The sequence below is a fragment of the Condylura cristata genome, unplaced genomic scaffold (genome assembly GCF_000260355.1).
Source record: "Condylura cristata isolate star-nosed mole 26May11 unplaced genomic scaffold, ConCri1.0 scaffold00011, whole genome shotgun sequence".
Classification (NCBI taxonomy): domain Eukaryota; kingdom Metazoa; phylum Chordata; class Mammalia; order Eulipotyphla; family Talpidae; genus Condylura; species Condylura cristata.
The window spans coordinates 39,957,760-39,974,199 of record NW_004567112.1 but is presented as its reverse complement, the minus strand read 5'-3'; the positions used below and the strand labels follow the sequence as shown (position 1 = coordinate 39,974,199).

At 34.6% G+C, this 16,440-nt stretch overlaps 1 protein-coding gene across 1 annotated transcript in view; it reads left to right on the top strand.

The window, feature by feature from the left end:
• CCAR1 (cell division cycle and apoptosis regulator 1) overlaps positions 1-16,440 on the top strand; it is a 45,434-nt gene that overhangs the window by 8,560 nt on the left and 20,434 nt on the right. Inside the window, exons 3-12 of the mRNA XM_012723747.1 lie at positions 2,651-2,823; positions 3,469-3,513; positions 5,414-5,446; positions 7,370-7,563; positions 8,725-8,839; positions 8,932-9,124; positions 11,606-11,735; positions 12,169-12,330; positions 15,493-15,718; positions 16,310-16,423. Coding sequence (XP_012579201.1) covers positions 2,651-2,823; positions 3,469-3,513; positions 5,414-5,446; positions 7,370-7,563; positions 8,725-8,839; positions 8,932-9,124; positions 11,606-11,735; positions 12,169-12,330; positions 15,493-15,718; positions 16,310-16,423 — 1,385 coding nt within the window. The remainder of the gene's footprint in view (positions 1-2,650; positions 2,824-3,468; positions 3,514-5,413; positions 5,447-7,369; positions 7,564-8,724; positions 8,840-8,931; positions 9,125-11,605; positions 11,736-12,168; positions 12,331-15,492; positions 15,719-16,309; positions 16,424-16,440) is intronic.

The window sequence follows — 16,440 nt, the reverse complement described above, 5'->3', positions numbered from 1 at the left end:
CCGCCCGCTGCTCCCCTCAGCAGTGTACTTCGTTGATCTGCCTGTTCTGCTCCCCACTCTGTCTCTGGTGCATCCTCTCACCCTCCGCATCTCTGGCTTGTACCCCAGTTCTGTATGAATAAATAAATCTTCAAAAAAAAACTATTGTAGAACAGAAATGTTGTCATCCATGCTTTGTTGCTCTTTATAGAGCATAAGCAGTGCAAATTTATCATTTTTCTTAAGGGTCCTGGGACTTTTGAAATGGTAATGAAAATTTCTTCAGTTTAGTCACCAGCTTGTCTTAGTCCTCCTAACTCTTTGTTGAAACTCAGGCATTGACTTCTTTCTAGCTACGAAAGTCTTAAATGGCATCTTCCAATAAATAATAATAAATAATAAACCATAAAACTGTTCTTTGAAAATTGTTTAGTGTAGCCACCTTCAGTTTCTTAGCTAGGTCTGGATAATTTACTGCAACCAACTTCTGCCAACCCTTGCTGCTTCCCTTTGTACTTTTGGGTTATGGAGACAACTCCTTTTCCTTAACCCTTAGAAGCAACCTCTCCTCATTCTCAGAGTTTCCTTCTGCGTCCTCGCCAGTCTCAACCTTCCTAGAATTGAAGAACTAATGCTTTGACCAGAATTGGGCATGAGGGGATGTTGTGACTATTTTGGTCTTCTACTCAAATCACTGAAACTATCCATGTAAGCGGTAATTTTGCTGTCTTACTACTCCTGTTCTCATTGGAATAGCACTTTCAATTTCCTTCAAGAACTTTTCCTTTGCATTTACAATTTGACTATTTGACATTTGAGTCCCAGTTTCTGTCTGTCTTGTTTTTCTACTTGCCTTCCTCTCCAAACATATTTTTAAGCTTTTGATTTAAAATGAGACTTGCAATTATTCCTTTCAGACATTTACAGGCCATTGTAAAGTTACTGGCTTAATTTCAATATTGTGTCTTAGAGAAAAGGGACATCTGAGGAGAGCGTGGAATCGTCAGAACACACAGGTCAGCAGTCATATTGACTATCTTACAAGGTCACAGATAGTTCATGGCACCCTAAAACAGTTATAATAGTAGTATCAGAAATTTCCCAGAACAGATACTATAGCATATAATAAAGAAAAAGTTTGAAATAATTGTGAGATTTATACAAAGACAATGAAGTGAACACATGCTGTTGGGAAAAGGCACCATTTAAATCTGCTCAATGCAGTGTTGCCACAAAGCTACATTTTGTAAAATACAGTATCTAAAGCAAAATAAAAGGAAGTGTGCTTGTATTTGAACCATCAATATTAATTCTGTCAGATGCAGAACAAACATTCCAATCTTAGGATTTAAAATACTAATTTTTCCTAGCATCTTTCCCTGTCTAGTGTTAACAGGAGAATTTCTGTTATTCTAAACAGTTTTTCACCTTTGAGGGGGGTGCCCATAGAACCCCTTTGGGAATCTGATGAATACTTTCGGTTTTCTTGCCTGCAGTTTTGCAGGCGATTTCAGAAGGTTGATAGGACCCATTAGTTAGAACCTCTGCCCTAGATTTTGTACCTTTTCCTCTATTCTCATTGCAGTTAACCTCATTTTGAACTTATATTGGTGTTGCTATTTCCTTCTTCCTATTTAAAACCGTTTGATTTTACCTCTCTGCCCATCTATGACATGACTTACCTTAAAGATAAAAGCTAATGTGATAAGCATGTAGTAAACATGTATTCCATTTGGGATGTTTATTCCCACCTGAAAGTCTCCTTTTTTTAAATAAAGATTTTCTTTTCTTTTTCTTTAAAGATTTTTATTTTTGGGTAGAAGAACTCGGTGGAGGCCAGAGTGGAAGGGAAGAGAGGATTCATCAGACACAGACACAGTGGAGAGCAGAGCAGGCAGATTTATGAAATGTACTGCTGAGGGGAGCAGTGGGCGAGACAGGAGGGTTCTGCTGTGCCTTGTGTGGGCCACCTCCCTGGCTGGGGATTGAACTCAGGCTGTAGAGGTGTTATGACTAGACTTAACCCTAGGCCATTAGGGAGGCCCCCTGTTACCTGCATATTTTAACCGCTGGCTACTTTTTTCCCCTAAACTAGTCTTCCAGGGAACTAGTCTGTTTTCCAGGAGATATAATTTTGAAAATGTATGCTAGAATGGAATTTTTGTTGTTTTTTGCATTAAATGGAATTACATAAAAGCATCAAATAGTCTTTTTCACATTCTCTTCAACTTTTAAATAAGTTGTTAAGTACTTAAATCTGTTATTCTGAATACAGGTGATCGTTGTAAATCACTGTATGGTTAAATTTATCTTTATGCTCAGTATTATAGTGTATTAAAATTGAAAACTTAGAGTGCTTTTTAAGTGTTTCTGTCTGTTTCCTAGTTTTATAATAATTATTATTATTTTTATTTCCCATCTGTGTAATCCCATTACATTGCTCCAGGTACATTCTGAATAAAATTCACTGAGCCTGAAGTCAGTTCTTTAATGCAAAATAGAAGTGCATGAAATGTTGTCTTGTAGGAAATTTTCAGTGTGGCAAATCTTCCTATATGATTTTTAGTATAATGCATAACTAAGTACTCATGGAAAATTCTTGGAAAGGATCCAAATAACATTGATTCCTACACCCCCCCCACCCCCTCCTTTTTTTAAAATCTCATTTCAGCTGCATTGGGTGTTCAGCAGCCATCACTCCTTGGAGCATCTCCTACCATTTATACACAGCAAACTGCATTGGCAGCAGCGGGCCTCACCACGCAAACCCCAGCAAACTATCAATTAACTCAGACTGCAGCACTACAACAACAAGCCGCTGCTGCAGCAGCTGCATTGCAACAGGTGAATGATTCTTCAGTAGGCTTTAATATGTAACATAGAAAACTTATCAAATCTATACCTTCAGTATTAAAGTGGTTGTGGGATTTTATTATGCATATAGTTTTTTCTTTTTGTTTTGTTTTTTAAAAGATTTTATTTATTTATGCATCCAGAACTGGGGTACAGGCAAGAGGTACAGGGGCTGTGATCGACGAAGTACAGTGAATGCTGAGGGGAGCAGGGGGCAGATAGAAGTCTGCTGCGCCGTGTGGGTCACCTCCCTGGCTGGGGATCAAACTCAAGCTTAAGTTTGATTTTCAAAAAAAGCCATAGAAGTGGCTGCAGCTAGCTTTGCCTTGCTGCACTTTAATCCCTTAGCCATCAGGGAGCGCTCGTATAGTTTTATACTCAGTGCGTACAGAGAAATGTAGTTACATAGCCAAAATTCTTAAACTGGGTACTTATGCCTTAAATAATTGAATGAAACTCAGTTCTTGATGGATCCCAAATTTAAGTCTTACCATTTTGTTTATTTTAGATGAAGTTTTATTTATTCCAGAAAATTTCTTCTGGCGTAATTTTGGTTATGTATTTATATGTATGTACATCACTTTTTGAGAATGAATAGAACATTTAATATTTTTCTTTAAAATCTTTTTTTTCCAGCAATATTCACAACCTCAGCAGGCCCTGTATAGTGTGCAACAACAGGTTAGTTTATATTTTCCATTTTGAAATTGATTTAGAAATAGTGACTTGTTTCGAATTCAATTGCATAGATTCCATTTCCTGTTAATTACCTTAGTGTATGATTTGAATTTGCGGGGTGGAAATGAGATGGGTAAGGGATAGGCTAATAGGAGAGAGAGATCCTTAAAACCCAATTTTCGTTTGGCTGTCATTCTTTGTCACATGTCTCTAAGAAAGCATACAGAGGATAATCTTAAAAGACTCACTGTTACTGAGGCTTTGATCCATACATTTGTCTGAGATTTCTGGCCTTACTGTTTTGTACTAGACTACATGTGAAAATAAGGAGTGTTTTTTTTATTCTATTCAAAGGCTAAACCCTAGAGAGCTTTAGCTTTAGCCATGGGCTTTAGCCATTTATTTTTTGACAGCGGTACCTACTCCTGCCACCCCAGAAACCCAATGTATAGAATATTAAAATAGAACTATTAAAAAAGGGAGGGAACCGCCCCTTATCATCTACTCCACCGCACATTTGAACAATTTGAAAATTCCTAACTTAGTCTAAAGTTTCACCCCTTTTCCCTAAGCTTATACCTTAATCATACTCCTCAAGTGATGATAGGAATAGGTAAGACAAACAGAATCTAAGGTGAAGCATGTCAAGGAAAAATTTTACCTTGCTGAAATCTAGATGGTTTCTAGCCTAATCACCTGCTTTATGCTTAGAGGCTAAGTCTTTTTTCCTTCTCAGTGCCATTAAGAACCTTTAGGAAAGTATGACATGTAGGAGAGGGGGAGGGTATATAAGAGTGAAGGAGCAATGACTGTATCCAAAGTCACCATGGAGACACATGAAGCTCCTCAAAACATAAAGTGTTATCCTTAGATCTATGACCCATTTTTATTCTTGGCAATGTCCTTGGAGATTTTAGAAGCATTGCATTTTCCCCTGAGAATTATAGTATCCCACTGATAAATGCTTCACACTTCTAAAAAAATGAAAAGTGATTGATGTCAAGTTTTCTTTTCTCAAAGTTAACCTTCAACTTATTTACTACTGTGTGAAAGACATTAAAACTGTTATGTTGAACCCCTTGAGAATGGCAATACTAAAATGTTCTTGCCTTTAAAAATGCCATTACTCATCCATCTTTAACTTACAGAAAAGTCATACTTTGGTAGATTTAATGTCTGTCATGGTGAACTTGGGTATAACAAGGTCATTTATGGTGACCCCAGGCAAACTGAATTAAAACCTCATAGGTTATTTTATCATAACTTAAATCAAGTTTCTTATACAAAATTTTAAAATTTCTTCTCTCATAACAATACCTTATACTTTTCGTTGCCAGAAAAAAACATTTGTCAGCAAGAGGATATAGTCCCTATGCCTATGGTAAATCAGCCATCAGAAGTGGTTCTCATTTTAGAGGTAGATAGGAATTGTATAGCTGCTGATAATTTTTGATTTTTGTTACAAGTAGCATGTTGATGATGCTGATTTTAGCAAGAACTAAGAAACTAGAAATCTTTACTTCTAGGGACTTGTCTTTTGTTGTGGGTGTTAGTCCTATGAAATAACAAAAAATAAAATCCTTTATTGTTACCAACTGCCTTAGTTACGTAGCAGATCTACAGTTAGAAATACTTTGGAAAACCTGATGACTTCTGTTACCATATTACTGGTTTTTTTTTTTTTTTTTTTTTTTACATTTTGAAAGATGCACTTATAAGGAAAAGAAGAAAGAAAAAGACATCTGCGTAGTTCCAGGCAGGCAGGGGAGTTCTTAAGCATTTTTGAATTAGAAGTGAAGTACCCATTTAATACATTTTCCTTATTTAAAGCATTTATGAAACAATAAATCTGATCGATCATTTTCTTTTTCTTTCCTGTTTTTGTTTGTTTTTCTATTTTCAGTTACAGCAACCTCAGCAGACTCTTTTAACACAGGTTAGTTTGGTATTACTTTATTTTTTGGCTGAGTGAAGAGTAGAGCAGTTTTATTCCTATTCTAGTTTTTACTTCACTGTTTAGAGAAGAATGTTTGTTGGAGTCATGTAATAGTTAGCAATAAAATGTTAAGATAGGAAGTATGTTGTTTGTGTTTTTTCTTATATAGTTTTTGATGATCAAGCTGATTTGAGTAAATGTAAGATGTATTTTAAACTTAGTACTGATTTTAGCTTTTATACTCTCCCTGTAGCCAATAGTTTTAGGAAGTTTTTTTGTAGATGTCAGATTTTTTTTAGCTTGATCTTAGTAGGTGCTAATTATGTTCCATAATTGGCTTACTTTTCAGCAACATTACAATGTTTTTGAAATTTTGATATGAAGTGCTATTTTAGACTTCGTGAGTCAGTTGTAGACTCTTGCATGTATAAAATTTTTCTTTTTCACAACCTTTAAAATTTTAAAAAACATTCTTGGTTTATAAATTATTCAAGATCCTAAAGTTTTGGTCTGGAGTTGGCCCATGAGACATGGTATGTACTGAAGTGAAATACTATGCAATCGTTAAAAAGGAAGTGGGACCTCTTAATACCTAGTGACCAGAATTCATAGATGGGGAACTGGATAAGCTGAGGATCAGGAGCAGTAGAGAAAATTTTCACTGTGTAACTTTGAGAAAGTTCTCTATAATTTGTTGTACCTGTTAGCCTTGAGTCTGTTGTCTTTTTTTTTTTTAAATAAAGCACAATTTAGTTGAGAAATCAACCCCATTTCTCTTTATTAAAGAGCTAAAATTAACTAAAACTTACATGTTTAATCTCTAATAGTAGAATTTCCAAATTAAGTAAAAAGGTTATCAAAGTTTGTGTTTCCTTCCAGTAGCATTTCTAAAAGTATATCCATAAAACATTAGTTTCTGAGGATGTTAAATTTTATAAGAAAATAAATTGTGGTTACAGTTTTAAGAAATTCTGAGTCCTTTTACTATTTATAGGACTTTGTTTTTTTAGTTTTAGAACCGAGAGCCTGGCTTTCTCTTACAGCAGGTATAGAACAAATTCCTTGGTTTGATTTGAAGAGTTCAGATGGTAGTTTTGTTCTTCTTAATGATTTTATTTCTTTTATATACAAAAGTTGTAATGTTATTGTTCATGCTTGATTGTGTTAGAAAAAACCAATAAAAGTAATAACAGTTTTCCTTCCAGTTGTATTAAGCTATAATTGATAAAACATTCATTTAAGGTATACAACAAAATGGTTTGATACATGTATATATTGTGAAATGATCACCACACTCATTTTAGGTAATATGTATCATGTTACAATTAAATATTTATTCTGATGAGAACTGTTAAGATCTCTGGAAAATTTTCAAATATACAGTAGTTATTACCTACAGTAATTGTTTATATTATATCCCCAGAACTTATTTTTCGTATAACTGGAAGTTTGTACCCATCTTTGTTCTCTCCTTTGGTAGCCATCAATCTAGTCTCTTTTTCCAATGGTTCTTTGATCTATTCTTTTAGATTACTCACATGTGTAAGATCATACAATAGCTGTCTTTATCTGATTTATTTCACTTAGATAGAATTTTTTGAGTCTTTATATCATCTTGTTCACTGATTTTGCATTTCTAAGAGCCAACTAAACATGCTGTTTGTTTTTTTTTTTCCCCAACTCCATTGCATTATTGTATGTTTTTTCTCCTTGAAACAACCTATGAAACATTCATCTAAGGGGACTTCATGATGAGATAGATCAACAATAACTCAAAAATTCTCAGACTTGAGTCTTACCTTCAGATTTAGAAAATATATTTATATTATTAATTATTTTTATCATTGAAGTTAATTTAAAGTAGTGCTTTGTACTAAGTTGTTTCATATCATTCCTTAATTTGGTATTGATTTTGTTTTATAGCCAGCTGTTGCACTGCCTACAAGCCTTAGCCTGTCTACTCCTCAGCCTGCAGCACAGATAACTGTATCATATCCAACACCAAGGTCCAGTCAACAACAAACCCAACCTCAGAAACAGCGTGTTTTTACAGGGGTGGTTACAAAACTACATGATACGTTTGGATTTGTGGATGAAGATGTATTTTTTCAGCTTAGGTAAACCTCATTAGGTGTTGGCAAATACTTTTTTGTATTTAAGCATTAAATGATTAGCATTAAGTATTTATTGGTTGGCAGAAGTATTAAGTATCAATCATGGCATAGCATTATGGTTTAGCTCTAATTTTCTATTTCAGTCATCTAATTTATATTATATTTGTACTTCTGACTTCTTTTTTTGATGTAGAATGTGACTGAAGTTATTTTGATTTTTTTGGACCAAGTAGTTAGGGTGAATCCTTATAAATGTTTGATAGGAGTGAGTTGATATTTCTAGCAATATTCATAGACAGACTGGGATTAGAATAGTGATGGCTTTTAAAATTTAATTTCCTGTGACATCTAATGATAGTGTATACTAAATTTTTATTGAAAATTAATGAGTGGGGTTGAAGGATGAGCTATAGCAGTTACAGGAAATAGGAATTTCTCTAGCTATTTTATTTTTTTAAGAGTTATTTATTTATTATGTAGAAGAGCCGGGGTGTAGGCCAGAGGAGCTGGAGGATAAGATTCATCAGAGACAGTGTAGCATGTAGGACATGTGCATACACTGATAAACATTGCTGAGAGGAGCAGTGGGTGAGACAGGAGAGGTCTGTTGTGCCATGTTGGGTCAGCTCCCTGGCTGTGGACCCAATTCAGCTCAGCTCACAATGGCTGGTGATAGCTTCATAGTGCTGAAACTTTAATCCCTGCACCACCAGGGAAGCCTCTTTTTTAATTTATATATATATATATATATATATATATATATATATATATATAATCTAATGAATTTGCTTAGAAGTATATTTTGGAAATTAAATTTAATTACTTGATAAGATTTTTTCACCAATCTATAAAGATTTTCATCTTGCCAAAGCCCAAAGCAAATCTTACTCTTGGGTTGTCAGTGCTAGAAAATGCTGTAAAAGGAGGGAGACAATATGAGAGTATTTGATAAGAAATTATTCTACTTCAAAACCTGTATATTTATATAGAGAAGGTGAAACATGACTATTCTAAAATAAAATGATTCTATTCTAGGAGGTTTGTCTACTTTTTGAAGTGCTACTTAGATTTCTTTGGATATAGTTAACTTTGAAATATTAAATACTTAAATCTTTTTTTGAGGAATCTCTTTTAGTCATATTTTGTCTTTTATTTATTTTGCAGTGCTGTAAAAGGGAAAACCCCTCAAGTGGGTGACAGAGTATTGGTTGAAGCTACATATAATCCCAATATGCCTTTTAAATGGAATGCACAAAGAATCCAAACGCTGCCAAATCAGGTATATAAATTACTGAATTTTGTAATACAAAATTGAGTCTTCACAAAGACTTTTCACAAAGACTTTTTTCTCTTTATTCTTTTATTGTTAAGAATCAGTCCCAAACCCAACCCTTATTGAAGACACCTCCTGCAGTACTTCAGCCAATTGCACCGCAGACAACATTTGGTGTTCAGGCACAACCCCAGCCACAGTCTTTGCTGCAGGCACAGATTTCAGCAGCTTCTATTACACCATTATTGCAGACTCAGCCACAACCTTTATTACAGCAGCCACAGCAGAAAGGTATTATATGCATTATAGCTTTGCTTTTTATGTTTCAGACAACTGCATGACTATTTGGTTGTTAAAATAATGAAAGTGCACTTTCAATTACAGAAAGGTATAGATAGGGCTTCCTGAGAACTTGACAGCAAGCTTAAATATTTTGCATAGACTGCTTCTAATTCTGTAGCTGTAAGGAAATTTTTTTTCATTGCCTGTTGCAATAAAATAAATCCAGGGACTAGGGAATTCAGATATATGTTCTTTGTGAGCTTAAAATAAATATTACAGCTATTAATCCCCTTACTCATTAGTGTCTTATCTGTAATGCTAGAAAATATTTGTAAGACTTATGTAGCCATACTAAGATTTTATGTATATGTCAGTCTGATGATAGCACTCTAGATTATACTTGGAACCATAGTACATCAAATAAATGAGCCCTGTTAAATTTTTCTTTGCAAATTGATAGTTTGAAACTCTGGACATTGTATTCAGTGTCAAAAATGATAACCTTGACTTATAGAAGCCTACTTAATTGGGTATTTTAAGTCATTTTTCTCTTAAAAGGGGCATCCTAATAATATATCCTATTAATGCAGTTTGACTCATTTTGAAATTTACATGATGTATGATTCCTTTTATAATCTTTAAGACTTTTCCCCAAAGTGTTATAAATTTATCATACTAGTTATGCCATGCAATTAATTTTTTCATTTTCATAATTGCATTATATTCCATTCCATTGTTTAGATATTATACAATTTATCTGTTCTTTGGTTAATATTTGTAATATTTCTTGGCTTGTTTCCTGAAATACTATGAATATTCTCATACACATGATGTCCAGGGACATTGTGCACAAATTTTTATACCTTTGGTTGAAATTGCTTGGTCTGAAATTGCCCTTAAACTTATTTACCTAGGTAATGCCAAACTGTTTCCAAACTACTTGGTCTTCCAGTAGGTGATCTTCAGATTTATGATTTTTGATTATTTTCCATAGAGCTTTTATTTTCCAATTGTAGATTGGTTCTTAAATACCATTTATCCCCTTCCCTGCCTCAAGAGATAGGGTTTCTGTTGGAAGACTCAAGAAAGTAGTTGTGTTTTGGGGTGGTGATGTGTTCTGTGAAGATGATTGACAGCAATAATGAGAGTATGGTAGAAAAAGAAGGAAGAGAAAAGAGAGGTGGTAAAATGAGATTGATGTTAGTGGTGTTGGGTATTAGCTAAAAGGTTCAATTGCTAGAAAAGTAGGGGAATTTTCATGTGCAATTAGTATGTTTTCAGCAATGCCAGTCTATTTGATTATTTGGAATAGTGTTATTTAACATAAGAAACATTCATGCATTGGCTAATAAGTTTTTTCCCTCTCTCAAATTTGTACTACGGAAAATTTCAACTATATAAAAATACTGAAGGAATAGTGTAACGATCACTTACATACTCACAACTTTGAATGGTTAACATTTCACCATGGTTTTGTTTGCATTTATGTGTACAAATCTATACTTTTTGCTTAATCATTTGAAGTACTTAAACTTTGGGCATTTCCCATTAAGCATGTCTTTTCTAAAATAAACTGCTTTAAAACTAATCTCTTATCACATCAAAGAAAACACATGTAAACATCCTATTTATATTCAGATATCCCCACCTACCACACAGTCTTTTTATATCTTTCCTTTCTAATTAGTAAGCCAGTCAAGTTTCTTGCACCATATTTGGTTATGTTTCTTTGTCATAGAATAGTTTCTCCTTTTTTTTGATACTTCTTAAAGAAATTAGGCTAATTGACTTGATTTTTTTTTTTTAAGATTTATTTATTTATGCATACAAGAACTGGGGTACAGGCCAGAGGTGTAGGGCGGTGAGAGGATCCACCAGAGACAGAGTGGGGAGCAGAACAGGCAGATGTACTGAAATACACTGCTGAGGGGAGCAGGTAGCATGCAGGCCAGGAGAGGTCTGCCACGCTCTGTGAGTCACCTCCCTAGCTGAGGATTGAACTTATGCTGCAGCGGCTCTTACTAGCTTCATTGTGCTGTAAACCTCTTGCACCACCAGGGAGGCCCCTAAGTGTGCTTTTTGTAATTCATAATGTATCACACTGGAAGGCACATGTTGTCAGATCTTACTCTGTTGTTCATGCTGGATTTGATTACTTGGTCAAAGTAGTGTCCTTAAATCTGTCCATAAGAAGGGGTTCCTTTTTGCCTGTGGGAGTAATCTGGAATATGCTTATATCTGCTGAGTATCTTGTGAAGCAGTTTAGCTCAGTGTCTGTAGACTGAGGATTGGCAAACTGTAACTCCTGGGTTTGGCTCATAGTCTGGTTTTGTATGGCCCCCAAGCTAATAAAAACAAGTTTTACATTTTGAAAGGGTTGCAGGGGGAAATTTGTCTTTCCTGGGCCAGCCACTTTCTATCTATAAAATTTAACTAGATAATACTATTGACTTAGTTTAAGTTAAAACTTTTTTTCTTTATGTTTTAAAGCTGGTCTACTGCAGCCTCCTGTCCGTATAGTTTCACAGCCACAACCAGCACGAAGGTTAGATCCACCATCCAGATTTTCAGGAAGGAATGACAGAGGGGATCAAGTGCCTAACAGGAAAGATGACCGAAGGTAGGTTTTTAAAAGCATATTTTTGATAATGTTGATGACTGCACATTGTGAATATACTTAATCTACTAAACTATATACCTAAAAATTAAAATAATTTTATGTCATTTATATTTTACCACAGTTTTATTTTTTAAAATGCATTCTGTGGAATCTTGCTAGTATCGTCTATATTAAAGAACTTTGAACAATTGAACAGTAAAGACTATAAAGTACTTGTTTTGAGAGATGGCTATATAGGGTAAATTAGGTCAGTTATGTGGTGATGCATGGAATTGAATTTTAGTGGTAAACTTAATGTAGTATATGCAGGTATAGATTTATAATTATCACATCAAAAACTAGTATAATCCAATGCTACATCAGTAAAACGTACAAAAACCAGCAGTTTGATAATGACAGAAATATTAGTAATTTCAGAAAATTTTGTTTTAAGTCGTGAAAGGGAGAGAGAAAGACGTAGATCCAGGGAAAGATCTCCTCAGAGAAAACGTTCACGGGAAAGATCTCCTCGAAGAGAGCGAGAACGATCACCTCGGAGAGTTCGAAGAGTTGTTCCACGTTATACAGTTCAGTTTTCAAAGTTTTCTTTAGATTGGTAAGTTCTTCCCCTCTTCCACCATTTTTTTTTTGTATAGCTAATTTTGTATTATTTGGTAGAATGTTTTATATGGAGAGCATTTTTTCTGGAAACTTTCTTTTCCTAGCAATTTAGTATTCTTATATACTAAATGCAATTAGCATTCAAATGCAATTTGAAGTAGTAGTTTTGCTCTTTGCAAGTTTGCATATTGCCTGTTGACAGAGGGAGGAGCCCCTCAGTTGTGAAATTGTTCCTTAAAGTCTTTCAAATGTAGATTTATTCATTTAAGTTCATGCATATTCCATTGTATATGATGGAATAGTAAGATAGCAGTAAACCAATTGGAAGTTAATTGGTAAAGTAGTATAATACAAATGTGACCTACATACACACAGACATATGATATATGTGCTATATACATACATAGATAAAGTTTTCAGCCTTGAAATCAGAAGTCATGGGCAAATTACCAAGAATTCCAAGCTTTATCTGCCATGTGGAAATAATATCAATTAAGAAAAATTTTGTGAGGTTAAATTTAAACTAATTTACCTAAAGCACTTAATGTAGTGTGTAGCAGTTGTAGATAGTCAGTAATTAGTGGTGGTAGTGGGAGTTGTGATGGCCAGCTAGGTGCTAGTTGCTACGTAGTAATTCATAGAAAGGTATATTGATAAATAAGTAATTTACTCTAAGGAAAAGGTGGTTCTGGAACTGACAGTTGTGTATATGATAAACTATAGAAAAACCAGAGTAAAATAAGAGAGCTAAAGAATTAAAAGAGGTGTTGAAAGCTGTTTAGGGACAAATAACTGCATGTATGTTGTTGTCCTTAGAGGGTAGTGCTACCTTTCAACAAAATATAATTATTAATATTCAGGGGTCTCCCAGGCCTAGGTGTTAATAAGCCTCAGCGCTATCACCACTAAGGCCTGAGTTTGATCCCCGGCCGGGGAGCTAGCCCATATACGGTGCAGCAGAGCATTTCTGTTTACCTGCTGCTCACCCTAGCAATGTATTTCAGTAGATCCACCTGTTCTGTTCCCCACTCTGTCTCTGGTGAATCCTCTTAATGCCCGTACCTCTGGTCTATACCCCAGTTCTATACAAAAATAAATAAAAAGTTTTAAAAAGATAATATTCATAATATTGGCCTTCTAAAAGATAAAGCTTCTATATATTCAGTGCTAGATTTTGTTTTATTAAGCTACTGAATGTCCCAAAAATCCTTCTTGGTGACTGCTTAATTGTTAGGTAGTTGGTATTCATTTACTCCTACTTAATGGGGAAATCAGCAAGTACTCGTTATACTAGCTTTCTTGTTAATTCTTTTATTTTGATAATAAACATCTAGTCTACATATTTGGAACCAAATCTACTTTCCCTGCCCCACGTAAGTTAAATAGAGCAGTTCTGCTTTTAACTCATCTAAATGTTTCCAATGTAGAAAGCTATTCTAAGAAGAGTTGACACAGGACATAAATCGAACAGCTGTCTTTCCCCTTCAAAGTAAAATCTTTAGTTTCACCTTACCACTTTGAAGTAAGTTCCCAGTACATCAAATGAGCCTTAATTACAAATACAAATCTTCAAATGTCCATACCTCTTCTGTGGTTATGGAAATAAAGAGTTTCTGAAGTTAATAAGAAGATGATAGACTATATGCCAAGAAATGATTTATTGATACTTCTTTTTGGAGTATAAAATATATGACTTCAAAAATTCTGGTGATGGGGAATTAGAGAAGTGTAACACATATTTCCTGTTTGTAGCACTTCTTTTAAACACAAAACAACTCAAATACCTCTTTCCTATTTTGACAGCAGAATCCTACAAATAATTATATCAGCAACCATAGCTGGTAGGTTATATCACCCCCCTCGTAATTTTAGGCTTTAAATAAAAAGATGTTCCTGCAAATATATTAGTCCACATAGCATACCTTTGTCTTTAGTTGTCTTTAACAGAGACACTTCAGTTGTCTTTCTTTCTTACACATTGCTGTTTTTTTCCACTTTACATTTTGGTTTCAACAGAAATAACTTGACCTTTTACGAGATTGACTTACCTTTCAATTCCTTTCCTTTAAAAGCTCTGCTTTTTTCTTAGGAAAAAGGAAGTCATCCTTTAAAAAAATCAGTATGCCAGACTTAAAAGGCAAGAAAGTTATCCCCTCTTTACGTAGTAAACAATCAGGTATGGATCTTAAACATTAACTCAGAGAGGTATGGATATATGGATAATTAAAAAAAAAATTTTTGGATTTTTATATTCACTTCTGAATATATGTATGCTTGCTATCTTCCTAGTGAATAAAAGTTGTATTTTTTCTATATTGTTTAAACCTGGTTGAGGAGCACACATACTTGTTTACTACCACTCTTTTTATTTTTTTTTTTTTTTAAGATTTATTTATTCATACAGAACTGGGATATAAGTCAGAGTTGCAGGGATGGTGAGAGGCTTCACCAGAGACAGAGTGGGGAGCAGAACAGGCTGACTAACGAAGCTCACTGCTGAGGGGAGCAGCTGGTGGGCCAGGAGAGGTCTGCTGCACCATGTGGTCACCTCCGGGGCGAGCTGGGATTGAACTCATGCTGAAGTGGCTTTAGCTTCTTAGTGCTGTGCTTTAACCCGCTGTGCCACCAGGGAGGGTCTTACTACCACTCTTTTTACTTACTCCTTATATGAATCATAATTTTCTTAAAAATGACACAGTCTCAACTGAACAGAGCTAGTTTTGTTTAGATCTTCTCTGAAGCTGGGGTTGAAGTTATTTCAAAGGGTCTTCTCTAGTGAACTGTAAGCTACACACAAAAAAGAAATAAATGTAACACCTAAATACTAGTTACACATTCAGATCTCTTAGTAAACTCACATGGCGCAGCAGACCTCTCCTGTTTCAGCTTCTGCTCCCCTCAGCAGTGTAATTCATCAATCTATTCTGCTCCCCACTTAACCTCTGGTGACTCCTCTCATTGTCCCTGCACCTCTGGCCTGTACCCCAGTTCTATATGCATAAATCTTTAAAAAAATATTGTAGCTTAATAATTGTGCCCTTTCAGTTGGCTTTTAACTCTGTTAGATTATATATTTAGCCTCAGAATTGAGTGAATCTTTGCATATGTAATCTTTGGTGTTAAGGCTGCTTATTTACTACTTATGTCTGTTTTTCAGTCCTAGTTGTGACATGATGGAACTAAGGCGTCGTTATCAGAATTTATATATACCTAGTGACTTTTTTGATGCTCAGTTTACATGGGTGGATGCTTTCCCTTTGTCAAGACCATTTCAGCTGGGAAATTACTGCAATTTCTATGTAATGCACAGAGAAGTAGAGTCCTTAGAGAAAAATATGGCCATTCTTGATCCACCAGATGCTGACCACTTATACAGTGCAAAGGTTTGTATTCCATCGTGATATGAAGCTAAAATTCCTGAACATTTATTCTTATTTAGAGTGTATGTGAGCAATCGTCAAAGTGGTTATTAGGTTTAAGGCAGAATACCCATGTCTTCCTCTTGTCTGTCTGATTTTGTTTTGATTATTTAAGTAATTTCATCTTCTTTTGCCTTAACCTCTTTAAAATACAGATTTATGGCTAATGTTTTAGCATTTTAATTCCATAAAAATGTGAAGATGAAGTTTATTTACTGGGTGTTTTGAAATGTTCTATGACCTCCAGTGGTCCCAGATAAAATGCAATGTGAGTGAATGCACTATATCTTGGGTTACAGGGTAACAGCCCAGTATATTTCTCTTTGTCAGTAGTATTCTCTTATTTTAAAACATTGATTTAATGAAAGAATCTCTTGAAAAGTTAGAATTATATAATTATAATGTATCTAATATCATTTCTGCTGTAACATTTTACTTTCCATATTTATAAAAAGTTACTGGTTATCTAATATATGTAAGGATAATTAGTAGTGCTTCTCATTTTTTTACATTACTTTAGACTTTTGACAGGATTGAATTATTTGACTATAATAGGTAATGCTGATGGCTAGCCCTAGTATGGAAGATTTGTATCATAAGTCATGTGCTCTTGCTGAAGACCCACAGGAACTTCGAGATGGATTTCAGCATCCTGCTAGACTTGTAAAGGTAAAATTAAATATTTA